This window comes from Lissotriton vulgaris, chromosome 11, assembly GCF_964263255.1.
Source record: "Lissotriton vulgaris chromosome 11, aLisVul1.2, whole genome shotgun sequence".
NCBI classification, from domain to species: Eukaryota; Metazoa; Chordata; class Amphibia; order Caudata; family Salamandridae; genus Lissotriton; species Lissotriton vulgaris.
This window is the reverse complement of record NC_141699.1, coordinates 876,258,570-876,286,177: the sequence shown is the minus strand read 5'-3', so window position 1 is coordinate 876,286,177 and position 27,608 is coordinate 876,258,570. Positions and strand designations below refer to the sequence as shown.

The 27,608-nt window shown below is 49.2% G+C and overlaps 1 protein-coding gene across 1 annotated transcript in view; it reads right to left on the bottom strand.

Moving 5' to 3' along the window:
* SNED1 (sushi, nidogen and EGF like domains 1) overlaps window positions 1-27,608 on the bottom strand; it is a 2,960,801-nt gene that overhangs the window by 1,440,607 nt on the left and 1,492,586 nt on the right. Inside the window, exon 15 of the mRNA XM_086944023.1 lies at window positions 1,634-1,747. Within this exon, the coding sequence (XP_086800149.1) occupies window positions 1,634-1,747 (114 nt within the window). The remainder of the gene's footprint in view (window positions 1-1,633; window positions 1,748-27,608) is intronic.

Below are 27,608 nucleotides of genomic sequence, written 5' to 3'. Positions count from 1 at the left end.
CTGCGCTTGAGAACACTGCATTAGAAAATAAACATTTCAAATGTGCACGCGTCCTCATTTACTCCTCATTCTGGATTGATATGATTGTATAACGAAAGAGGGTTCATGTGTTCCACGTTACCTGAGGTGTTCTAAGTCCATGATCTGTGTTGTCTAAACATTGGGAGTTTGTAAGAACCAATGAGACACTGATTGCTAGTCTGGTAGGGGATTTGGGGTACTAAGGTGAGTTTTGGCACACCCTAATTCACTGAGGTTCCAAGTCTCTATGCACAGTTCTGTGTAGGAGCAGAATCCCTGCGACAGTCGTTTAGAAGCCATCTTGGATCCTCCAGCCAGCATGAAGACCAGGTGCTGCTCCCCATACTGCAGAGCTAATTTCAAAATCTGTAGGCACTTCAACCTGTGCACAGGAGACTGGGAAACAAGAATCCACTAACGGAGGTGAGGATTGGGGGCCCACAGGAATGGGAAGCTCCTTCTATCCACAGGCTGGGCCGGAGCTCCTCTAGAGAGTGAACTACGCTATGATCATGTAAGCCACGGCCCTTGCCTCACCTATTACCCATGCAAACTTTTTTCAGAGTGAGGCTGCCAGAAAGGAGTTTATGTCGTGACACCAGGAGTTGAGGCTGTATCTGCAGCACAGCAGAACTGCTACAATAATCAGCAGGTACATCCTGGGGCTTAGCCTTCACCGGAGACAAGACAATAAGCATGATTAAATGTGTGATTATGAGTCTCCTGGGCAAGATAACGCTTTTTGCTGAAGAGGCAAAGAGACATTGACCTGAGTTGTACATTTGACATGGGACAATTTGAGCAATCTGCACCTCTGTCTAATCCTGCCAAACCATGTAGTGTGTTGAGGATTGTAGACAGAGGAGCTTGACTATAGCGGGAGGAAGGGAGATACTGGAAAGATACTGGGAAGATGGGGGTGTAGAACCTAACTGTTTAACGTAGCATCATTTGCAACCCTCTATGTCATTTCCACCGAAATACGCGTATTTACTTCTGCTGTGTGATTAAAGTATTTTATTTTACATAATAGGTGAGCAGTTGGTTTGACAATATGTTATTGTTCCTTTGGCTGACTATTGAGTTCTGAGCTCTTGCCCCTTCTTAAGGCTGCTCACATTCCTTACTCTGAGAGTAAAGTGTGCAAAGGATTATGTTTGGCCCAGTTTACAGAGTGATAGTAGGATGGATCCCAGCATACCATTGGCCAATTACCTCAACCATCAGGGTTTGGGCCCAGTAGCTCCTCTTGCTGCTGTGGCATCATGAAAGGGGTCTGACATCCTGACAATTCATCTTCGCTCTACTCTCTAAAATTTAGAACTCTACCCCTGACTGTGGTATCAAACACTCTTCAAACCTTTTACTCAATGCAACCCCATGCATTAGCCAAAGCTAGTACAATAATGGAAGTCATTCCCTGGTTGGCTTTAGCATCAATTCTTGAAAGGGAATGTTAGGGTGTAAGTCACATCTATGGCCTCTAGAACAGCACAGGTTGCTGTGCACACTCACATTATCACTATCCGGCTGTCAATACCCTTACACATTGCTTCCTCAAGACAATGGGTCACTGATCATAAAAGGCTCAGATCTTGAGACTTAATCTTACCGGTTCGGCAGCGTTCCCCAGTAAATCCAGCAGGGCAAATGCAATTGAATTCTTTCCTCAGGTCCTCACAGGTCCCTCCATTATCACATGGATTTGCAAAGCACGGAGACGGTGCTGTAAGGCAAAAAGAACCATATTTAGCATTACAACATGGCCATCAATACAACAAAAATGTTTACTTTCCTCTCCTCATGCCTCTATATTCTTCAACAAATGTTTCCTCAGCCCATACAACACACCCAGATGATCTGAAGTTAGAGGGGAACATAAGATGGCACAAGAGCGAAGGTTTAAGGATTTTACTAAAACCCATGCAGCGAAGTCTGTATGCTATTTTATTCCAGTGTGCCCAAGCCTAAAATCATAAACTTTGAGTAATACAGTGTCAAGCTGTGAAGGATGAAGTAACTCCCAAACAATGACATGGAAGTCAGTACATCTTAGTAACTTTAGTGAACCATGTACTTCTACTCCACAATCTCGTTTCTTTATAAAAGGGGGATATCATCCAGATGTAAAACATGAACTAGAGTACCTTTGCAATGCATAGCTGTCGCATCTGGCTGGGGAGTCACAGCGCAATCAGGGGTTACTGGACTTCAAATGTGACAATCATGGACTTTGACTTACGATGAGCAGTGGTCATCTTACTATTGAACCCAAAAGTAAGGACCAAGTGCACCCTTTTAAGGCTTGACCTTTACGGTAGTGAAACAGAGCAGTCCTAGGCTTAATCAGGGAGGTGGAGCAGTCTAAATACTTAATACTCATAACCATGCAATAACAATTAATAAACAAGTGCCCAATCAGTGCTTTAAAAAAGAAAAACAATGTGTTCTATGCACAACTAAATACTACACATGCAAACAGAAATGAACAAGGCTAATAGGTATGTATATGGGAAGTTCTTCACGGTACAATGAAGTTCATGGATACGTTATGAAAGAATGTCTCACATGCTTTTGAACTACCCAAATCTAATTTCTGTAGAATCTTTACTCTTTAAAGTCACTTCCTAATATTTAGTAACTGTCCCAGTGGGTTCTGTGCCTTTTAGTTTTTTAAGGATGTGTCCGTTGCACCTGTGTCCCACCAGATAATCTGTCCCACCATGGTTACGATTAGATGCAGTGGTGCAGTCCAAATTTCCAGCAACATTTTGTGAATGTTGAACAGACATTTTGTAGCTGTTCTCACTGTCAGTATGCTGCCTTAAGAGCTGTGGCCCAGCTCCCTGAGTTCGCAGCCATCCAGATTCTCAGATGGGCCCACCTGCTCATTCGTGCTTGCAACCCTGCCGATCTTCACTGCTTAGTGATTGGCATCAGCACTGTTCACAGGACCTCTGCGGAAGAAGTCAAATGCCAGTACAGCCACCTTTTACACTGGGTTTGCCGACCAATCATCTGTGCTCTACTGAGGGATTGCACCATCTCAAGTAACCCCACCAGTAACCCCCATCCAGTTGGGAGACTCTGGTATGAAGGAACAAACCTTTGGGCAATAACGGAAACATTGCACAGGCACAAGAGTGGGGGCTACAAATGTGGTCTAGTATGTCCGCACCATGATTCCCGGGTCCACAGCAGTGAAAGTTGAGGCTACTTTGGTAACAGTAAGAGACCGTCCCTCGTAGTTGGATGTACAACATGGGAGAGTAATATGCATCCAGATAAGTTTTCAAGTTGATCTAAGCCACACCTGTGATTTTAGATGTGGTACTGGGCCTTACACTGCAAAGCCTCACTGGCAGCTCCATCAACCTATCCAACAAAAAGGAGGCTGACCAAGAAAGCATAAGATCCTGTTATTGGAAACCACAGACACACGCAGAGTTTTAGCAATTTAGGGGGCTCAACACAGTTACTTGCGGGCTGATCCTCCCGCTGAGCCTTGCAGCACTGATGTAAAGATAGTTCTTCGATTCCTTTGCACAGCTTCTTCGCAAAGCAGGATGCCGGGCTTTGATCTCCTTGTCTGCTTCTCTTTTACTCATGCAGGGTTACACCCCTTTCCACAGTAGTTGGCTCCTACTTCAAGTTCAGAGTTAAGTTGCACTTCCTTCAGTGCCAGGACCCCAGTCTGTTTCTGACTTGGCAAGGGCAATGGCAGCCAGACCCTCCAGCCTTGGAACTCAGTAGATACCTCCGGCAACTCAGGTTGGTCTTGTGCCTTAGTCAAGACCTGCGATTTCTAACCAGTATTTGTTCTTGGCTAGCAGAACGAAATGTGAATTTTATAGCCTGCCTCTATTTTGCGTTATGTCTGGATTTTGGGTGCTGCTGGTTTCACATAGGCTGTCCCAGCTATAGTCTTTCAATCTGTAGAATCAGAAGAAAGATTATGTGAAGTTAAGTGGCCTGAAAGAGGATGTGAAGCAAATGGACAAAAGAGGGAGAGGCATTTCTACCCAACCATTACAGAAAGCAATCTGCAGTAGTGCCTCTGGGAAAGAGGAGACAGAAAGATACTGAGGCTAGCTTTGCACTTCAAAGGAAAGTCAGTCTCACCCTCCAGCTATTGGTATCTGGCTCACTTCAAAGATAAATATGTGGAAACAGGTGCAACTCCAATTTCTGTTTTTTGCCAGTAATCCACACACAGGAGTTCCAAAATGGATTCCCGTCCACATAAAGTACACCACAAATTACCACTCCACAATGTCCTGGTCTCAGGAGAAGAAACATGCACTCTCCTTCCATGTCACCTCACAGATGGAGCAGATAACCTGGTTGAGGGGTACCAGGCAGACCTTATTACAGGCACAACTAGAAGGTATGTCTCCCTCTGAAGGTGGCAAGCTGAAAAGGGCCTGTCCTTTCTAGTATAATATTGCCGTCACCAATACCATCCCTCTCTGTGGGTGAGATGAAATGAAAGGTGCAATCTGGGTGCCCCTCTTGACCTCAGTACCATTTCACAGGCGGGCCTCATTGAATAGGCACATTTCTCCCGTCCCCTGAACTGAATATCAAAAATAAAAAAGGGTCGACCCATAGCTGTAATAGTGTCTAACACAACGTAGGAGGTGGTGATCAGCCGCTTGGACTACGGAAATGCCTTATTGGCCGAGGTGGGTGTGATACTACTAAATAAACTACAGGTCATCAAAAATACTGCTGCCAGAATGATCCTAAATATGCCTACAGGCTCCCGCCTCTGACTTTGTTAAAAGACTTACACTGGTTACCGATAAAAAAAGATCCATCTTTAAAATTTGATGTCTGTCCTTTAACGCTGTAAATGGCCGAGGCCTGCTTTATCTACAAAAGAAACTAAAAAATACATTCCTGGCCGTTATATGAGATCAGGCTCCCCGCAATTTCTCCATATCCCTCACATCTGTCTTAAACGTACAGGAGTCATGGCCTTTTCCTATTTGGCGCCCAAGTACTGGAACAGTCTGCCTAAGGCCCTGAGGGATATCCAGTCTTATGGAACCTTCAAGAAACAACTAAAAGCCTTCCTGTATTAGACTACCATAGCCCAACCCCGCTACCAGTGATGTTTCTCTAGGCAGCGCCGAGATGCCCCAGGGTGATTCGAGCGCTATAAAAGAGTAAATAACATAGGAGTACATGCTCTCCCGAGCCACGTATGAATCATTTCTGATCAATCATGAGCTATTTGGCCATTTAAAAAATCATTGGCCTAGGTTTCACATGTGGCCCTGCCTGTTCCTAGGTCCCACAGTAAAACAACTGCCAGATTCTAAGGACTCATATTTTGCCCTCCACCTCTGTTCAAGGATAAAGGCCTATAATGACAAAGTGGGGATTGCGGCTGCATTGCCCGGGAAGAAAGGCGGCTTTTACATTAGTTGCAAAAACGAGTACACCAGTAAATAATGCAAACTAGCCTCACATCCTGACATTACTCTCCATATGTTTAGAAAACAAGCATTAGCAATGCCAATAAGTCTGGCTTTAAAGGAATGTTGCATGGTAATGTAAAGCATTACCAGTAAATAGCATGAGATATGGATATGTATTTGTGTGGAAACAAATAACTGTTGAATAATTTAGTGTATATTTAAAGGCGGGTGACAGTTGCACTGTCAAGTCAGACCTAAACATCCATGTAGGTTTATGACAGCCCTCTTCTCATCTGTGCTGGTGCCAGAGAAAAACACCATAACTTAATCTAGGTATCTAAGACACTGTCATAGCTTTACAATGTCATGGGTGTGCCTCTAAAAAATCAAGCTCAGGCAGCTGGATACATAAACAAAATGATCAAAGCTGTATGGAGAGCAAGCACTTTTTCGTGGAAGCATACACTTTCTCCTCAGTAAAAACATGTAGTTGTCCTGGCTCCCAACATGTGGGCGGAGCCAAAGTCCCTCTCTAGTGATGCTCAAATAAATGTCCTTTACCATAAAAAGGAAGGTCGTTTCATCCCAGATTGGAGAGAAGGCATTGGATTAAAAATCTCGGTAGTCTGGCTGAACAGGTTTATTTCTGTTTTGCTGGACAAAGCCAACTGTCCAATCTTGAGCTTTTGTGCAACACATAATACCATAAATAATGCCTTCTCAAAAGCTACTGATACCACATAGACCTTAAAAGTAGTTTCATCATTTGTTGTAGGTCAGAAATACCTGACTAGGTAATATCCCAGAATGCAGTAAACACAGTAGGCCACTGAATCCTCGACGATTCCAATTGATAAATGGCCTTTCTGAAAATGGGGTTTTGGGGGCAGCGAACCGGGAGGAGATTTTCCTTCCGGGAGAATTGGGGGAGTTGGTGCAGTTCAACAACTGCAACCGGGTTTGGGCTTTGTTTGGGCTTGTATGTTGCCCACGTACATATAATAAGCCATTTGCTTTCCAGACACTATTTTGTTATTAGGCGACCCGGTGGCTGGTAGTAGGAAAGACTTTGTTTTTAGGTCAAGCCTAGCGCAGCACGCATGGGCTGCTATGAGAGGCTTCTTGTAACTGCTCTATGTGGGTCTGACTCCCCCCACGCATTGGGTTGGCTTTTGTGTGTGTCTTTCAATAATAAAAGCATGCAAATGGCTAAAGGCGGGTGCATGTCCCACCTCTTTTCTAATGTTCACTCCCACAGCGTTTTGCCTGCGGGAGCGAGCAGCGGCGCGCAGGGTGGCAGCTGCATTCCTCATGGGGGCTAGGTTACTATCTACTTGTTTTTGTTCATCGCAGTTAACACTCAATGAGACGCTCGGGGTCAGCATTTTGAAAAGCTGTTGCCGATAAGCTATCTCTGCTTGAGGATCGTTACTATCTTGTGTAATGTAACTGGTGCTCATTTAAAGAGCTCCAAAACTTTCAGGTTGAGTTTGGGCTAAACAGGTGTAACTTGATTCTGTCTGATATGGTGTTACTTGCCAGGAACAAGGCCCTGATTAATACTTTTTTTTTAAAAGAGATTTTATTGAAAAGTTGCACATATTCTGCAGAGCTCTGCACACCAGAGAAATCTGAAGGACAAAGTTTTACATCATACAAAGTGCAAGCAACTTCATGTTTCTGTGAGAAACAAACATAAAGAACACACAACTAAACCCCCCCCCCCCCCAACCCCCCCTTCCCGGATCCCACCCACCCAGGTCACATTCAGTCCATCCTGTGTCACCTGTCCAGTATATATCCAAATGTTTGCACCCAAATACACCCTACCGAGGCCCCTCATATCCCTTCTAGTAGGTCGTCCTGGTCCACCGGGGGCTCAAGCATCAGGCCACGAAAGTCTGCCCAGTGCTTCCCGATTTTAAAGTGTTTTCGTGGACATCCTCTGGCTACAAAAATCGGCTTCTCCATTCCCATGTAAAAGTCCAACCCTCTCTTCCACACCACAACAGAAGGAGCTCGCATGTCTTTCCAAGCCCTAGCCACATCTCTCTTGGCCAATGTAAGACCCAGCAACAACAAATGTCTCTTATAAGCATTGCCGCCCACCCCATCCATCACATGCAACAGACCAAGCCGCAGCGTACGGGGTAGCTCCCACCCCAGAACCTCAGACATGCAATCCAACACTCCTTTCCAGAACCGGTCCAGAGAGCCACAATTCCACATCGTATGGATAAATGTCCCCACTTCCTGGCCGCACCTAAGACAGTCCGGAGATGTAATCAGCCCCGCCCGCCACAGCCGCTCCCTAGTGAAATAAGTTCTATGGAGGTATTTACATTGAATGAGCTGCAGGCGCATTGCTATGGCCGCTTTCCTAGGAGCTGCCAACACCTCCCTCCAGTCCTCCTCCTCCAATTCCCCCACATCCCCTACCCAAGTCTCCCTGAGCTTCTGCAACGTAGGGGAGGAATGTGTGACAAGTGAGCGGTAGATATATGTTATCTTTTTGGTCTCTAGGTCCCCCATGAATACCTTCGCTTCCAGGGGACTGAATTCGGGGAGTGACTCCAAGCCCTCCAGGCTCGGGGCCAGGGCATGGCGGAACTGAAGATATTTTAAAAACTGCGAAAGGGGCGACGCTAAACTCCCTACATACCTCCTGAAAGGACTTAAGCCTCGTGCCAGCCAACACATCTCCCTGCGTGGAAATGCCAATATTGTCCCATCCCCTAAAGCCCTGCAGTGCCGCTAGTTCCGGCAGTCGACCATTGTGCCATAGGGGGGTTTCACCTGTCAGGGTATTCCACCACCCCATACGACGCAAAGCCTGTCTCCATATTTGAAACACCACCTGTATGACCGATGGTAGCGTTTTCCGCAATTGTCCCCTATACAGAATAGTGTGTAATGTGTAGAGCTCCATAAGGCTGCGCTCTAGGGCATATGCCGGATCTCCCCTGTCCCCATACCACCACTCATTTAGAACTAGGAGGTGCGAGGCCTTATAGTAAGACTGGATATCGGAGGTCGCTAACCCCCGCAATAGGTAGACAAAAAGCAGGTACGCAATGCTACTTTCACTGTGCCCCCCGCCCAGAGGAACTGCCCCAGTGCGGAATTGACCTGCCTGAACCATTGAGGCGGGATGGGGAATGGGTGATTCTGCAACTGGTATACCAACCTAGGGAGTGCCACCATCTTAAATATGGCCGACCTACCATATATCGTCAGCGGCATGCGGGACCATATCTTAATATCTGCTCGAACCTGTTCCCACACCGGTGCTACATTTCGGTCCCAGGAGACCGTGGGAACCTCGGAGATAAAGACCCCCAGGTACTTGATGCCACCTATGGCTACTTGGTGTGTGGAAGCCCAGGCCCCTACCTCCGGGCGCCTCCCCAACACCCACACACCCACAGTGTGTACTTGCGAGGGTTCAAGTACAGCCCCGACGCCTCCCCGAAGATTTGCATAATTTCCAATATGTGGCCCTGACCGATTTAAGTTCATAAGGAAAAAGAGGACATCTTCCGCATAGAGGGCAATCCTATCAGATAGCCCTGGTCCCCACTCAAACCCCCACAGCAGTGTGCTATGCGCACACACGCCGCCAGCGGCTCCATAGCTAGGGCAAAGAGGTACGGCAAAAGGGGGCAGCCCTGCCGGGTGCCCCGGCCAATGGGGAACCTGGTGGATATGGCCCCAGCTACTCGGACCGAGGCTGTCAAATCCGTGTATAGAAGTCGCAGATTTGAGAGGAAGCGGGGCCCCAAGTTGAGCCGAGGCAGAAACGCAAACAGGTAGACCCAGGTCAACGAGTCAAATGCCCTGTCCATGTCTGCTAGTAACAGTGCCGCCTGCTCCCCCGTATTCCGAACCGCTCCCACTGCTACATGTGCTCGCCTGATGTTATGTCTAGTTGCTCTCCGAGGCATGAAGCCGGCCTGGTCCGGATGAACAAGTGCCGTGATATAAGGCAGGAGTCGATTTGCTAGTGCTTTAGCCAGAATTTTGGCCTCCATGTTTAGTAAGGAAATAGGGCGATACGACGCGTGTTACTCCGGGGGCCTGCCCGGCTTATGGAACACCAACACTTCAGCGTGTATCCAATCTTGGGGGAGGCGACCCTTGTCCCTGGCCTCCTCCAGGGCTGCCCTATAATGTTTGCCCAGTTGTAGGTGATATCTCTTGAAAAATTCACTAGGGAACCCGCTGGGTCCAGGGGCCTTCCCCGTGTTAAGCTCGCCCAGGGCCGTGCCCAACTCCTCCTCCGTCAGTGGAAGCTCAAGGCGCTCTCGCACCTCATCCGAGAGCGCACGAGGTGGCAGGTCTGCAATAAATTTACCTACCTCACCCTCACTAAGGCATTCGTTCGGGGCATATAGGGCTGCATAAAATGCAGCAAAGCCATCTGCTAACACTTTTGGATCCGTAATCGAGGTACCCGCTCCATCCAGTATCCCTGGTATGACCTGCGCCTGAAAGGTGCCCTGACACTGCCGGTGCAACATCGTTCCCGACTTGTCCCCCCACTGATATATCCTACTGCGTGTTGCAAGCCATATTTGCCGTGCCTCATCTAACAACAGGGAGGCATAGGACTGCTGCGCTAGAAGCAATTGCCCCACCACAGGACCCTCTCCCTCTGCACTGCCCCGACGCTCCAGCGCCTCAATCTCAGCCTCGATTCAGAAAAGGGGGTGGCGATGAACAGAGTGTCTGAATTAAGCAGACCACTCTTACCCAGTCCAAAGATCAGGGCTTGATCCATCACCGTTTTTTAGCTCACTGCACCATCCCAGCTCAGAACCTAGCTATATGCAAATCAGTCTGTCCCTGGCCCAGTGCATCATGGGAACAGGGCAGACTAAACTACCAAGCCAATTCTTCACCAGAAAGGAGACAAGCTACCGGGGACCGGTTTCTGGCATTTCAGCCATCGTCGGCCCGGCTTGCTTGAATCCTGATGGTGCAGTGAGCAAGGGACTCATGTCTGAGTATACCCCGGTAGCTTGCCTCCTTTCTGGTGAAGAATTGGCTTGGTAGTTTAGTCTGCCCTGTTCCCATGATGCACTGGGCCAGGGACAGACTGATTTGCATATAGCCAGGTTCTGAGCTGGGATGGTGCAGTGAGATAAATAACGGTGATGGATCAAGCCCTGATCTTTGGACTGGGTAAGAGTGGTCTGCTTAATTCAGACACTCTGTTGATCACCACCCCCTTTTCTGAATCGTTTTTGGCCACTATAGGTGTGGCAGGGTATACTCAGACATGAGTCCCTTTCTCACTGCACCATCGGGATTCAAGCAAGCCGGGCCGAAGACGGCTGAAATGCCAGAAACCGGTCCCCGGTAGTTTGTCTCCTTTCTGGTGAAGAATTGGCTTGGTAGTTTAGTCTGCCCTGTTCCCATGATGCACTGGGCCAGGGACAGACTGATTTGCATATAGCCAGGTTCTGAGCTGGGATGGTACAGTGAGATAAATAACGGTGATGGATCAAGCCCTGATCTTTGGACTGGGTAAGAGTGGTCTGCTTAATTCAGACACTCTGTTCATCACCACCCCCTTTTCTGAATCGTTTTTGGCCACTATAGGTGTGGCAGGATATACTCAGACATGAGTCCCTTTCTCACTGCACCATCGGGATTCAAGCAAGCCGGGCCGAAGACGGCTGAAATGCCAGAAACCGGTCCCCGGTAGCTTGTCTCCTTTCTGGTGAAGAATTGGCTTGGTAGTTTAGTCTGCCCTGTTCCCATGATGCACTGGGCCAGGGACAGACTGATTTGCATATAGCCAGGTTCTGAGCTGGGATGGTGCAGTGAGTTAAATAACGGTGATGGATCAAGCCCTGATCTTTGGACTGGGTAAGAGTGGTCTGCTTAATTCAGACACTCTGTTCATCACCACCCCCTTTTCTGAATCGTTTTTGGCCACTATAGGTGTGGCAGGGTATACTCAGACATGAGTCCCTTTCTCACTGCACCATCCGGATTCAAGCAAGCCGGGCCGAAGACGGCTGAAATGCCAGAAACCGGTCCCCGGTAGCTTGTCTCCTTTCTGGTGAAGAATTGGCTTGGTAGTTTAGTCTGCCCTGTTCCCATGATGCACTGGGCCAGGGACAGACTGATTTGCATATAGCCAGGTTCTGAGCTGGGATGGTGCAATGAGATAAATAACGGTGATGGATCAAGCCCTGATCTTTGGACTGGGTAAGAGTGGTCTGCTTAATTCAGACACTCTGTTCATCACCACCCCCTTTTCTGAATCAATCTCAGCCTCACCCTGTACCAATTCCGCCCTGTGCCTCTTCCTAGCAGCCGCACACCAAGCAATGTCCACACCCCGTATCGTGGGCTTCAGGGCCTCCCACACTGTCCCAGCACTGGCCACGGACCCTACGTCCTCGACTAGATACTCCGCTATGGCCTCGTGAACACGTTTCTGGTATTCAGCTTGCTGCAAATGCCACACGGACATGCGCCACCGAAATGGCTGCCGCCCTCTGTCTAAACTGATGTCTATTGTAGTGGGGGAGTGGTCCGAGAGTTCACGCGGTAGTATGTCCGCCGATTCCACTCTGCCAACCACCGCTCTAGGAACAAAGATATAATCTAGTCTGGAAAAGGACTTATGGACAGCTGACAAGTATGTGTATTCCTGTCTAGTACCATGCATATGCCGCCAAGTGTCTACCCAATGCAAGCTCCCAACCAAGTCCCTCAGTTTGGTGGAATGGCTACCAATCTGTCCCCCCCCGGGCCTATATCTATCTCTGTGCGTCCATATTATTGTTCCAGTCCCCACCCACCACAGCTAGCGTATCAGGAATGTCTGCCAAGACCGCCAACAACTTCTCGACCAGTGACCATTGCAAAGGGGGTGGAGCATATACTCAACCCAACACCAGAGGCTCTTCCCCCAACATACCCTTACAAAATATGTACCGTCCCTGTGTATCAACCCATTGAGTCGAGTGAACATATGGAATCCTACGATGTATTAAAATGGCCTCCCCCCAGACCCTCTAGTAAACCCTGCATGATAAACCTGGTGGTAGCCATGCCGCTGGAGGCACAAGGTCTTAGTACCTACCAGGTGGGTTTCCTGCAGCATCAACACATCCACTCCAGCTCTCTTTGCCTGCCATAGCACTGCCCCCCTCTTAATTTTGTCAAGTACTCCCCGCACATTCCAGCTAAGGACTCGCAATGCGCCTCTGGGCCCCGGGGTCCATTTTATTTAAATCATCATCCGGGATCATTTAGAGCAGAGGCCCAACCTCCGGACCACTTAGATACATACGCAACCTTCAGTGACACTCCAATAGGACCATGCGACCCAAAACAGTGAAGTACCTGTCGCGGCATATGAGATTCCCGGCCCCCAAAGCAGGACCTGAGGCCGCCTACACCAATGGATCCCCACCCAACAACCCATAAACCTTAGGCCATCCCCAACAAGCCTTAAACTGGAGGGGAATGGACGCCTGCCCACATTATGTCTCCCACCACCCTGCTCCAACCCACAGCCATGCTGAACTTTGCACCTAGCAACACATCAGTCACCTCCTGTCCGCAAAGCAGTGTCATCAATAACATACCACAACACAGCACAAACAAAGACCATCCCCTGCTATTCAAAAAAAGTCAAGGATTCTCTGTTGGTTGTCCAGAGGTGTCTTTCCCTTTGCACAAGGTACCGCCAGATCCAGATCGCCGCCTGGACCTGGATCTCCAGTTTCCCCTCCTCCAGGTCCCCCGAGAGGTCTGCGACTGCACCTCACTCAAGGATGAGTCAGACTCAAGTCCAGGTGGTGTGGGCACTCTCACCTTCACTGTTTCGTCACTCCACTTAAATACCTCCTCGGGAGTATCAAAGAAATGTGTGCGAGACTGAAAGACCACCCGCAGCCGGACCGGGAAGAGCAAGGCGTAAGGGAGCTTAAGATCACGAAGTCGCGCCTTGGCAGCCATAAAGGATTGCCGCTGTTGTTGCACCATGTGCGTATAGTCGGGAAATATCAGAATACGTTGGTTTTCGTAGATTAGGGGTTCCTTGGCCCTCGCCTGCTGCAGGATTGTGTCACGGTCATGATAGTTCAGTAGCTTAGCTATGACAGGCCGCGGGCATGCCCCCACCGGTGGCTTCTGCATGAGGGCCCTGTGTGCCCGCTCTATTACGAAACATTTGGAAAGCGCATCAGGGGGGAGCCAACTTTCAAGCCACTGCGTCAGGAAGCCCTCCATATTGCTTTTCTCATAACCTTCCGGGAGGCCGACGAAGCCAAGTTGTTCCGCCGGGCCCGCCCTTCTGCGTCCTCAGCACGAAGCACCAGGCCCTTCTGGATACCCTCCATACTCGACACCTTTCATTTCAGGGCTGCAACATCATCCTCCACCCCAGAAATCCGGGTCTCCGCCTCTGTAATCCGGGCCACAGCGTTTCACAAATCCTGGCGCAACAACGTGACATCTGAGCCTACTGCGCCAATTTTGGCATCTAACATGTCCCTGGACTGGGTTATGGCTGCCATCAACGCTGCATTGTCCGGGCCGGAGTCTTGCTGGCCCCCCGCGGCCCGGCACTGCCACTTGGCCCTGTGAACTTATCTATGGGCCCATGTTTTGTGGCCCCGCCACCGCCCTTGTCCCTCGTCGTGGCCACCGAGTATGGAGGCCATCCTGAGGGGCGCTCAGGTGACGCAATCCCAGTCAATCCCACGCAGGCACCAGCAACGCCTCAAGCAGACTCCTGGGTCACACCCGTCTAGATGATGAGCTCCCCCAGGCCAGGCCCAGCCGTCCAGATGTGTGCCTACAAAACTCCTAGGATCGCCAAGGGGGGAGGCCCAGTGTCCACACTCGGCCACAGGGTATCGTCCAGAGCCTTATCTCCAAGGCCACAATCACACTCCTGGGTCACTCGCAGCAGGGTAGTGGACACCTTCGAGTAGGGGAACGCCTTCTAGCCGTGCCCCCGAACTGCTTCTCCCAGGCTCCGGGTCCGATGAAGGCCCTGCACCCGCTCTCACCTCCGCTGCGGCCCAGTCCGACTGCCCTGGGAAGGGTCACCGTCTCCCTCTGGCCTTGTTGTCCGGCAATGCTCCAGTATCGCACCCCACTTTGGGCGCTGCTCCCTTCCTTCTTTCCTGGGAGCACCCACCTCCGGTCCGGCTGCCGAAATCCGCCGCTGAGGGTATGCTCCGTTGCTCAGGCCCGAAATCCGCCGCTGAGGGTATGTTCCATCGCTCAGGCCCGGGCCAAGCCGTACTGGGGCCGCTCCGCCAGGAAGGACCCTCTTTCCTCGGAGCCTACTGCCAGCTGTATCTCCTGGGGGGCCGGCCGGCACCTCCGTGCAGTGTCGCGGGACCCGCACCGCACGCCGTAGGCCGCGGTGCCACCTCCATTCCGGCTGCCGGGAGCCGCGAAAATCGAGGTCCGCTCCTGGGCAGAGCGGCTTCACTCCACTGCCCAGGCCGCACTCAGCACGACCGCGATCTCCGGTACCTGGCGCACCAAATCACCCGAAATTTAATCGGATGCTTGCCGCCAGGCTACGGTACAGGATCCACCCCTCTGGGTCACACGGGAGCAGGGGGAAGGCAGGATTATTGCAGGATGAATAGCGGGCGGGACAGAGCTTTGTTAAGCTAGGTCTGCCATTTTGGCCCTCTTGCCATGCCCCTCCGGATTAAAACTTTTAAATGCAGCACTAAACAAATTCAATAATCTGCTGTCATATCACGTTTAAGTTTTACTAATTCAAAGTGCGGCGCGTATGAGGGTGGCTACATTTTCTGAACACTTTCTTGCGCTAGCTGCGAATGCTGTAATCCAATCTTGGTCATTTTAAAACCTTTTTAAAACGATTTCTATTATTTTGTGTGCACCTTACCTGACCTTAGTTGATTCCGTGCCGGTTTCCCTTCCCCGGTCCACCGCGGGCTCTATCCCGTTTGTGTGGAGGGAAGAGGCAACTTCTGGGCGGCAGTTAGCGGTCTAGCTTCAGACCGGGCCTCACTACAAAAGGGGCATGGAGACCGCAGCGCGCAGCAGACGCGTATGAGGGTGGATACATTTTCTGAACACTTTCTTGCGCTAGCTGCGAATGCTGTAATCCAATCTTGGTAATTTTAAAACCTTTTAAAAACGATTTCTATTATTTTGCGTGCACCTTACCTGACCTTAGTTGATTTCGTGCTGGTTTCCCCTCCCCAGTCCACCGCAGGCTCTATCCCGTTTGTGTGGAGGGAAGAGGCAACTTCCGGGCGGCAGTTAGTGGTCTAGCTTCAGACCGGGCCTTACTACAAAAGGGGCATGGAGACCGCAGCGCGCATCGGACACGTATGAGGGTGGCTACATTTTCTGAACACTTTCTTGCTCTAGCTGCAAATGCTGTAATCCAATCTTGGTAATTTTAAAACCTTTTAAAAACGATTTCTTTTATTTTGTGTGCACCTTACCTGACCTTGGTTGATTCCGTGCCGGTTTCCCTTCCCCGGTTCACCGCGGGCTCTATCCCGTCTGTGTGGAGGGAAGAGGCAACTTCCGGGCAGCAGTTAGCGGTCTAGCTTCAGACCGGGACTCACTACAAAAGGGGCATGGAGACCGAAGCGTGCAGCGGGCCCGCCGACGGCGTGCCAAAGGCAAGCCCGTCTGCGCCCGTCCGCGCCAGACCGCCGCCAGGAGCCAGGGACCTTGGTTGTTCCTCTACAGAGTACACCCCCCAAGCACCTCTATCCTACACCAGACATTCTACCGAGTCAGCATTGCTGTTAGCCACAGAAACCTTGCGGAAACATGCCGATGAAGGACACACGGCGGCACTGATCTTATTAGACCTCAGTGCCGCATTTGACACGGTAGCCCACCACACCCTATTACATCGCCTTAAGAGGGGAGGAGTAGTTGAGAGGGCATGGAAATGGCTGGAGTCCTCTTTGTCGGGCCGTAGTTTCCAGGTGGCTCAGGGCACTTTTCGATCTGACCTCGTCAGTTTGAAGCAGGGGGTGCCCCAGGGGCCCAGCCTAAGTCCCACCCTCTTCAACCTATACGTAACTCCTGTGGCCGAGATTGTAGAAAAATTCGGGCTGGAAGTCTTGGCATATGCAGACGACACGCAACTGGTGGTGGCCCTGACCCAGCCAAAAGAGCAGGCAGCTGAAAATTTTCGAGTGTTTCTGCAGGAACTGGCTGTGTGGATGGCCAATAACTGTCTTAAACTGAACGGAGATAAGACAGAGGTCTTGATTGTGGGCAAAGCTCAGTCAGCATGGACTTCGGCATGGTGGCCCACTGTTCTGGGTCCTCTACCTAATCCTAGCAACCAAGTGAGGAACCTAGGGGTGTGGATCGATGATAAGATCACATTCGATTACCACACCAAACGAGTGGCAGGTACGTGTTTTGGCACGATGAGGGTCCTTAGGAAGACACTGGACTACCTACCGGTGACAGCGAGGAAGGCCATGGTCCATGCACTAATTACATCTAGGCTAGACTATAGCAACGTCCTATATTTGGGAGCCAGTGCCAGATGCCTACAGAGGCTGCAGTGCGTGCAAAACGCGGTGGCACATTTGATTCTGATGCTGCCCAAGAGAGTCTCCTCCAAGAAAGCTTTGAGAACACTGCACTGGCTGCCAATTAGAGAACTCGCGGTTTCAAAGCACTCTGTGTCAGCCATCGCATTATGCAAAAGAAAGGACCCTCTTACCTGCATAACCTGCTTACGCCATACCACCCCTCACGCCAACTAAGATCTAGCGGGACAGGGATGGTGTTGGCGCCTAAGTTCAGGAGAGTCAGAATGGGAGGTCACTCCTTCCGTGTCTTGGCCGCTCAGCACTGGAACAAACTTCCTCTGGGACTCCGGCTGGAGAAATCAGAGTCCAAGTTCCGCAAAGAGCTGAAAACCCACCTTTTCCCTAAACAGTAGGGCCTCGCTCTGCTAGGGTATGTTCGAGGGGGCAGTATCTCTGGCTAATTGCTTTATTACGGAGCAGTCCGTAGCGCGGGGACACACTAGTACAGTGTAATCAGGCGCTTTATAAGCTTAAATACATACATACATACAAACATACATCTCACAGAGTTAAGACTGCACCTTGGCCATTTCCCGAAGGGTCCTTCTCCTGCTGAGGATGCCATTTTCAAACTAGTTTTGACCAAAGCAGTTGTCCCCACGACTCTCACGCAAAGACCCCTCATAGAGCATGGGGAAACATACTGTGTAACATCAGGTCTCTAACAAAACATTCAATTGAGGTCTGGGACCTTATATCCTCTATTCAGCCCATGATTGGCTTCTTTTCAGAAACATAGATGAAACCCCACTCTGTCCCCGCTATAACTCTTTATCCTCTTATACTCTTAATCCCGGAGGGATATAAATGATCAGATTAGGCAGGCCCATTAAAACTGGAGGGGGCCTAGCTAGTGTACATAAAGAAAGTATAAATGTCTCTGTTGTAGATCAACGCTGTGACGCAACAGAAGAGATACTGACTTTTAGAATTGACCTGCCCCAACAGGACAGTTGGAAAGGGGCACTAGACTATCGTCCCCCAGGACCCCTACTAGACTTCTCCCTTAAACTGGTGGAATATCTTGCTCCCCACGTGAAAGAGGGTAGTAACTTTTTAGTACTAGGAGACTTTAATGTCCACAGTGAATGTCATTCCAACCCTGACGTCCAGGCTTTTCTGACGGACCTATCTCTTCTAGGTCTATGCCAGCTCAATGAAGGGCCGACCCACATAGCAGGCCAAACTTTGGATATTCTTTTCTCCAACTCCTCAAAGATCAAGTGTAAACCCCCCAACAACTCACTTGGTCAGACCACTCTGTCATCAAATTTGACATTCAGTACCTTAAAAAAACAAAAAATCACACCGTAACCACACCGCGTCTGCGGAGGCAATGGCAGAAGGTATCTTCAGATAATTTTAAAAGCAGTTTTAAGAAGCCACAATTTCTTACAACAGACCACATTGAAGACGCATTGTCAAAATTTAACACAGCAGTGACCACAACCATTGACCATCTCGCGCCACTTAAACCCTCTCTGAGCCGCCCCAATTGCCAGCAAGCTGCCTGGTTCACTCCTCTCCTACGGAATAAGAAATAACTCTGTAGGAAGCTTGAAAGAGCATGGTGCACCTCACATAATGAGACGGATAGGGGAAAGTACTGGGCCTCTATGACTAGCTAGTACAAAAACATAGGAATAGCACGTAAAACACACCTTCTGTCTCAACTGGCGCCGGCAGGCAATTCCTCAAAAACATACCAAATTCTCCACTCGTTCAGTGATCCAGAAGCTTGTGAAAGCCTGGAGACCTCATCCCAGGAATTGTGTCATAATATTTCCACATTCTTTGCTCAAAAGATTGAACGTATATACAAAAAAATAATCGCAGATGACAACCCACCACCTCAGATTCCTATGACTCTGAACCACTTGGATTTGATTAATCAGAACAAACTAAACTGTTTTCCTCCTATCACTTTAGCAGAAACTAAACCTTGATCCATAGAATAAAATCTGGATCCCCTATGGATCTCATCCCAGCTAAGCTGATCCCATCCTTGGAGAATCAGCTGTCTCCCGTGGCACAGTCCGTCATCAACCTCTCTCTCTCAGAGGGACACGTCCCACAGGAATGGAAACTTGCCCAGGTCAGACCCATTCGCAAGAAATCTAACATCCCATGGACTGATCTCCCCAACCTCCGTCCCATCTCACTTCTCACTTTCTGGAGCAAAATATGGAGAAACATGTGAACACCCATCTGTCCAGCCACGTCGCACTATCTGGATGTCTAGATCATTCCCAGTCCGGGTTTAGTCCAAATACAGCACCGAATCAGCGTTACTTACAGTAACTGATAACATCAGAATGACCCTAGACAAGGGTCATTCAGCGATTCTGGTGCTGTTGGACCTCTCCGCGGCGTTCAACACTATCTCCCACAGTGTTTTGCTCAGAAGACTGGAGGAAGTTCGAGTTACCTTGCTGAAACTAGATAAAGTTATGTATTTTTTTACAAAATATACTTACCTGTGTGGTCTCAGTTTGTGGTGGATTGGGGATTATTGTTGTGTTAAGTGCAAATGTTATCCATATTGCCTCTGTTTAGCCTAGACTGCTCGCGCCATGCTACCTAGAGGGTGAGCAGGGGTTATCTCAGAGGGTTATTCCTTCACCCTGACTAGAAGCAAGGGTCCCTACTTGGTCTAAGGTACTTACCTCTGCCAACTAGAGACCCCCAGTTCTAACAGGTGATACAGCATGTTTTGAACTGAATACGTTGGCGGATAGGGAGCCAGTGCAGTTCACCAAGAAGGAGAAGAGAGTGCGTTCGAGGTGGAGCGTTAAGAACCAGCCTAGCCGCCGTATTCTGCACCACCTGCAGTCTATTGAGGAGGGCCTCATTAGCTGATAGCAGCAGGCCATTGCAATAGTCCAGGCGGCTTAGAACCATCGCCTGAACTATGGTTTTTCTCGGGGAATCCGGGAGGAGACGGAAGACTCGGCGTACCATGCCAATAACATGAAAGCACGAGCCAGCGGTAAGGTTGACGTGATCTTTCATATTGAGATCGCGATCAAGGCGAATCCCCAAATTTTTAACCGAGAGTTTGGGCGGAGGGGGAGGTCCCAGGTCTGTTGGCCACCAGTTCGGTGCCATAGTAGGGGACTTCTCCCATAAGCATGACCTCTAATTTATCTACGTTGCGCTGGAGGAAGTTGCTCCGCATCCAGCAGTTGCACGATTATTACTTCATTATAAAAACGTAGCACTTCTTCTCAATGGTTGCACTTAATTCTTAATGGTTGCATGTAGGTAGGAAGTTCTTATTAACAAGAAAATAGTCTCAAGTCTCTTTAATCAGTATCTAAAAATGATATGACTGACTTATCCCACATAGGTTTAAAAACGAGTAGTCAAGCAATGCCAATTGGCTAAGTTATCACCAATCTGCCTTCTGAAGCAAGGAGCCCCCAAGCGCGGCAGACGCGCCTCACCAGATAACCCTGGGACTCCTTTCCTGCCGATCACGCTCAGCCTCGCAGCCCCAATGGATTCAGGCGCACCGCGCTGTGCAGATCGCATGCGTCCCCGCCCCGGCCGGTCCCCTTTCCTCTCCCGCCCGCTCTCGACAATCCAACGAGCGGCGGGGGAGGTGGTGCTGCTCACCTTGGGGGGGGATGGCTGGCCAGGGGTGCGGGACGCTCCAGTCTCCCTCGGCGAGGACCGGTCACTTCTCCGCCTCAAGCGCGGCTTCAGCGTCGTTTAGCGAGGCTTCCGGGGGTTAGACCAATGAGGTTGCGGCTCCTCAGACGAGCCCCTACACTCACCCGGGAGTCAGCCAATGAAAGCGCGGCTCCCGGGATAAGCTGCAGATGACGCAAAGGCCGGCAGCCAATCAGAGCGCCGCCGCTGACGATGACGCGGCGGCGCTGGGCCAATCCCAGCACGGCGTTCTCTGAGGGGGCTCGATCTCCTTAGCCAATGGGAGCGCGGCGGCTTCGATCTCAGCCGCTGCGGTCCCGGCAAGGAACGGCAAGTTTCTCAGGGTATTGCTGGCCCCGGGCAGCGGCGATTACAAGGCGGCAAGCACTTCAGGGCCACAGGTCGTGACTAGACCTCACACAAAGGCCACCAGTTCGCTGGAGATGATTCTCGCCGCAGGGGGGGGTTACCACGATCCTCCGGTCACCTTTAAATATGTGCCGATGAGCACATCGATCTTCTCCCCCAGTCAGCAGTTAAGCAAACACGCGCTGAGAGTCAAACACAGCACGCTCTTCACAGTGATTTGGCCAAGCTTTAGGAACCTCTAACACTGGGTTAAGAACAGGAGGCCAGCTCTTCTCAGGCCCTTGGAGATTCAAGTTGCAGACACAGCACACAGCAAAGTCTTGGCAGTTTCAAGCAGGCAGGGTCCCAGCACACAGCGAAGTCCCTTTCTCCTCCTCAGCTTCCAGTTAGACAGCAGAACAGGTCAGCCCTTAGAGCACACAGCACGGCAATCTTCCTTTAGTTCTCCAGCAGTCCTTCTTCCAGCTGAGGTTCCTTCTTGCTTGTAGGATCTTAGAATCTAATCTTCCGTAGTCAGGGGTCCTTCCCTTATACCCCAAAAAGCCTTTGAAGCCCTTTGAAGTCTTTGTGCAAGGGGGCCCTGAGCACTGGAATGTTTCTGGTGTTCTTCTTCCTGTCAGCTTCAGGGCCAGAGGTGACAGTGGGCCGGCAGGGGAGTTAGCCAGCACGGTGGTCAGGCAGACACAGCCCGGCACTATCAGGCGCTTCTTCCTCCCCCTTCCCTGGCAACAGATGTTGCCTTTCACCCCTGGGCTGATTCCGACCCCCTCCGGGGCCCTGCAGCCCCTGTCACACAGGCAATCCACACACAGGCCCAGGCACACAGAAAGGTTTAGACAAGAGAACAGCCTCTTTCTAAAAGTACTATTCTCAAACACCGAATTCAAATATAACCCTTCCTGAAAGATGTGTTATTAAATTCTGAGTTCAGGGATATCTTTCACTTAGGCTCCATCTTGTTCCTATAGGAATATAGGCTGGGATCCAATGGGACCAGCCTCCCCCATGTTACTCTATGGAGCAATACAGCCCTACAGCAGTGAGCACACGAAATGGCTGCTGCTCTCTACCAGAGCATATTACCTGCACTAGTACATGCTCTACCCTATCCATACACTGCACCCTGCCCAGGGGGGTACCTTGAGCCTTCCATAGGGGTGACTGATGGGCACAGACAGGGGAGGGTTAGGCCCAGCCAGTGGGGACACTGGCCAGGCGGACATGGCAGTCCGCTGACTGCACACAGGCCCTGCGCTGGCAGGCCTGAGACACCATTTTAGAGCTACTCATGTGGGTGGCGCAATCTGCGCTGCAGGCCCACTAGTAGCATCTGTCATCACCAGCCCTGGCACACACAGTGCACTTTACTAGGGACTTCATGGTGATACAAATATGCCAATCAGGTATACCCAATCAATATGACAATTTACAGATGAAGCACTTACCCTCTGACACTGATCAGCAGTGGCAGAGGGTCCAAAGCATCTAAACCAGCAAAAACGAAATCCAGCACAGCATCAAAAATACATGAGTCAGAGGCAAAAAAGAGGGGGAAAAAACCACGCCAAGGATGTCAGGTCTAACATCACCCATAAGGCATTGGTAAATCTGGGTCCCTCATATCTCGCTGAGAAATGTATGCCTTACACTCCCCGCAGATCCCTACGCTCAGGTGCCAAACACCTTCTGGTGGTACCACTAATCAGAAAGGCCAGACAAGGTGGAAAAGCTCTCTCCTACTGTGGCCCTCGTCTGTGGAATGAACTCCGGTTGCACCTAAGACAATGTGACGAACATCTGCAGTTCTGAAAAATGCTCAAGTCGATTCTAGCGCTATACAAACAAACACAAATACAAAAGTGAACATACGAATCTTCTAATTAATGTTTTCTGGGAATGCCCAGTAGATGATTTTAAAATTATATAAATGCCGTTTTCTCTCGGTGATATATCTGAAACGCATGCTGGGCTCTCGTGAGGGAGTAAGGGAAAGCTACTGTTTATTTTACGTTACATATATGGTTCGGATTGTTTCACGATGCAAAAATTAATAGTGGTGGTTGTGCTGCCATATTGCTTTACAGTATAATACAATTACTGGGTCTGTGTATAATGTAGACGTGTCTTTCATCCGAGTGGCGGGAGTGTTATAAAAGGCAGAGGGCAAACTCGAAAATGTTTCCTTCTCGTACTGAAACGCTGGCTCAACCATGCTTAAGTTATATAAAAGGCGCCTCCAGTAAACAAACCGCTTTTATATAACACTATAAATATTAAGCAGTATTAGTATGCACAATATATTATCAACCTTGGAGAATGACAGTGAGAGTTAGTACAGACGAGATTAAAATTATTTAAATGCAGATCACACACCACATGCCTCCCAAAAAAGGTTTAACGTACATGGCCATTTTACCTGCTGTTCAAGTGTTAAGAGTTCCAAACTACAGACAAGTATCTCACTGTGAAATCTGAATACCGCTAAAAGTGGAAAAAAACAACCACTAATTTAACATGAGAAAAAAATAATCACTTTTTGTATTTTTTCAGATATGTAAGCTTCCTGATAACGTTTCCCTTCTCCACATTTGCACCTATCGGCTTTTCCTTTTACTTTAATTAGTCCCTTTTAAACTGGAGTCGATGGCAACATTTAGAAGCAGTTTATTTCCAGGTATATGCCCTAGAGGTTTTTTTTTCACCGAATTACCACTGTGAGAACTCTGCAGCGCTTCATTTCTAAATTATTCCTCACTGAGATTTTAAAGTTCTTGGAGGAAATTCAGTTGCGGGGCATCCTGCTCCGCAATAGTGGATCCAAATCCGCAAAGCACTTTTTCGTCCAGACGAACGGGCTACGGACCTTTCTGCTGAAAACATTTGGATTCTATTTACTATTTGTACCCTTGCTGGTTAATTGATCATTCTGTAAAATATACAAATGCTGCGCAAGTCAAGAGCTGTTCGTGCCTACATCCACTGTTTAGCTTCCGCGTCCATCTGCGTCACATTTTTTTTCTTTAGGATTACTGGAAAAATACAGGCATTCGTGTTTTTATTTTATTTTTCTTTGTCCATGTTGGACAGCATCAGTGATGCTGTACAGCAAGGCTAAAATCCATAGACAAAATTAATAGGTCTCAATGGCGAGACCTATTGGCTTTCCCAATGCTTGTTTTTTTGTGGTAGGCAGGCATTAGATTTGCAGGCGTCATGGCTGAGGATAAGGTGGCCCATGCGCTGAGGTTGAATGAGGAGGCAGAGAGTGTTCACCACCGCGTCCTGGCTATTAAACTTATTAAGGTAAGAGAAATGGGGTGCTCAAGAGTTTGGCAAGCAGTCCCTATATTGAATCAGGGGGGCGGCGGGCAGAGCAGGAGCCTGTGCAGCCGGCTGAAAGTGAGCGGCTGGAAGTGAGCGCAATGAGTCAGTGAGGTGGCAGGGGGGCCTGGCTGACAGAAGAAGAAGCCTTGGGAGGAGAGAATGCGTAGGCAACAGCTGCGAGACGGAGGGGGAGTGTGGGGATGAACAGTGCAAGCCGCATCAGGCGGAGCGCTACAAAACCAGCTCAGAGTGATGGGGAATGGGGGGGAGAGGTCAAGTAACATAATCGGAGGGAGCTGGGAGGCAGGCCAGAGTGGGGCATCATGTCAGCAAGAGGAGAAAGGTTGAGGGGCTTTGGTTCTCAGGGTTGCTCCTCCACGGGGGGAGTAGCGTCGCCCCACGGCTTTGTCGCAGTTCGAGAAGCGAAAACATAAAATGTTATTTTAAATTCCATTTTATGTTTTTGCTTCTCGAGAAAGCAGAAGGCAGTGTTTGGTTAGGGGCGTGCGGGTGGGTGTTCCTGCTCCAGGCAGGAGAGGATTGGCTTGCCCACTGTTGTGAGCGCTGACTGTTTGGTCAGCCCCAGGGCACACTTTGCATTTTCTATGTGTAAGGCTGCATGCGCAACCCTCTCCCCACGTGATCCCACCCCCTCCCCTCCACCCGGGAGTCATGCTGGCTGCGACTGTTGGCTCTATCAGATTAGATGGTAGCAGTCCCCTTCGCAGGAGTGTACAGGTCAAAGACAGATCAGCAGGGGAAGGGTAGGATCTCGTTTCTTCGGTATTATCCCGTAGACCAGTTTCGACCGGTGAGGTGGGGTGTCACACTCCAGGTTCGGACCAGGGCCGCAGTGGGGTCAGTTTTTAAACATGAGGTGAGAAGCCAATGACAGCATTTCAGCTGTTAGCCATTCAGCGCAAGGCACCTTCCTATTTAGAAGATGAGACAAGAGCCTTTGGGACATTGCGACAGAGGTGGGTAGGAGAGGCTGGAGTCGGGAGAACATTATGGAGCTGGGCAGGTACTCTTCTGGATGTTTCCAGTAAACGTTTGAGGGAGAAGGGGATTGTTGATCCAGTACATTTTCTCAATTGCTGTTGCTGTGTTTGAGGTTCAGTTCCTGGCATGGACCCCGCTGGATTGTCCATAGATTGTGGGCCACTAATTCGTGATAGGGGCAGAAAGGCAAGCATGTCAGAAGAGTCATAAAAAAAATGTGGGGCTTGATTCCAGCCTGTTTCAAGTGTGATGGCATGGTAAGAGGGGCATGCATTGGAGGGAACTGTTGTTCTGTTTGAGCAAACTGTTAATTAGGGGGGGGAAGTATCTAGATGTCTTAGGTCTACATGTGGGTGGGAATGACTTGGTAATAGAATAAGGGTAAGCATTGATGTGCACCATGAAGGAAGACTTAAAAGAGATATAGCGACCAGGAACTTAAGTTAGTTAGAGGTTAATAGATGCAGTAAAGCTGTATGGGAGATAAAAGGCCTCATTTACAGAAGATCAGCAGAGGAGGAGGTAGAGACTTACAGGTTTAAGCTTTGTAGGGAGGTGGGCATTTAGGGGTGCGGGAAGTATATCATAGTTGACAGTCTTTGTATAGTGAGGTTTTAGTTTTGTAAGGCGAAAGGCCCAGGGATTTTATGTGATGTGCACCTGTTTCAATAAAGCAGCCTTTTTCACACAAAGCCAGTGTAGGTGGTCTGTACTGCCCCCTCTCCTCCAATGGGGCTTTGGGGGCAGCCGACCAGAGGGAACGTTTGACCCCAGGAGGATTGGGGGAAATGGTGCAGTCCAACAACTGCGACTGGTTTTGGGCTTGATTTGGGCTATTATGTAGCCCAAGTATTTATAACCAGCCATTTGCTTTTCCAGCTACCATTTTGTAGTTAGATATCACAGTGGCTGTTAGTAGGCAGAGTTCGTATTTTGTTGTTTTTGTCCCACCTGCCCCCTGCCAATATTGGGGGTTTACTAGGTGCCAGTCTGGCGGATTGCCTATTAAAGGCATGCTGATATTGTAACAGGTGAGCTGGGGGAGAGAAGCGTGCATGTCATTGTCACTTTGAAGTGGTGCAGAGGCAGTTGGGCAAGAAGTTGGCATGGGTTTTAGTTAATTTTACTGTTGCTAACAGCGGCAATCCGGGCTGAAAGGGAACTGGTGGACAAGCTCACACTTGAATAAGGCAGGAAGTTAAAGGTTCACTAGGACGTTAAGTTAGTTAAAGGTTAATAAATGCAGTAAAGCTGCATGGAAGGTTAAAGGTAACAAATGCAGATGATCAGCACAGGAGGAGGTGGAGGCTTGCAGGTTTAAGTTTTGTGGGATCAGAGGGACATTTAGGGGTGGGGTAGTTTAACATAGGTGACTAACGTCATGTACTGAGGCTTAAGCTTTATAAAGCGAAAGGCCCAGGGATTTGTATATGATGTGCACCTGTTTCACTCAAGCGGCCTTTTTCACACAAAGCCGGTGTTGGTGGACTGTTCTGCGCCCCAATTTCATGCATATTGAAGTGCTAAATATAATTATAGACTCCCTGAACATATCTACTAAAATACAGCTCTAAAAATACAGGCGAATTTTCTTGGTTCGAGCTTTAATTCAAAAAGACCTTTGGAAACTATGAGGAAAATGTCTTTATTGTTACCCTGCCAATATAAAATAAGTTTTTGGGCTTTTTACATCGTTCACCCTCTGAGCTGATGTAACCGCTAAAATGATAATCTTTAAAACAGTAGTACCATGTTCATTGAAAGCGCAGGTTCAAAATGTCAGAACTGAGAAAACAAAGAGTATCAGTGCTGACCTGGAAGCAAAGAGGGCTATACTCCAATCAGAAGGGAAGGATGATCCATCTCACCTTCAGCCCTCCCAATACTGGCACTAAGAATGACACCTCTTGGTCCTCCTTTGCCCCCCTCAGCGAAAGAGATATTTACAACATTCTGCAGGTGATCAACCTGTCTAATCATTTCACTGACCGGCTACCATCACCCATCTTCAAAGGCATCAAGGATACCATATTTCCCCTTTGGACACAGATTATCAATGCCTCGCTATCACAAGGTACGAATCCGACTGCTTAAAAGTAGGGCTAAAACATAATGCAGCCAGATTTGATCTCAATAACTTCCGGACCATCCCCACGCTGGCTAAACTGCTGGAAATATGCATGCAGATGCAACTTTGTGAACACATGGAATATTTCCA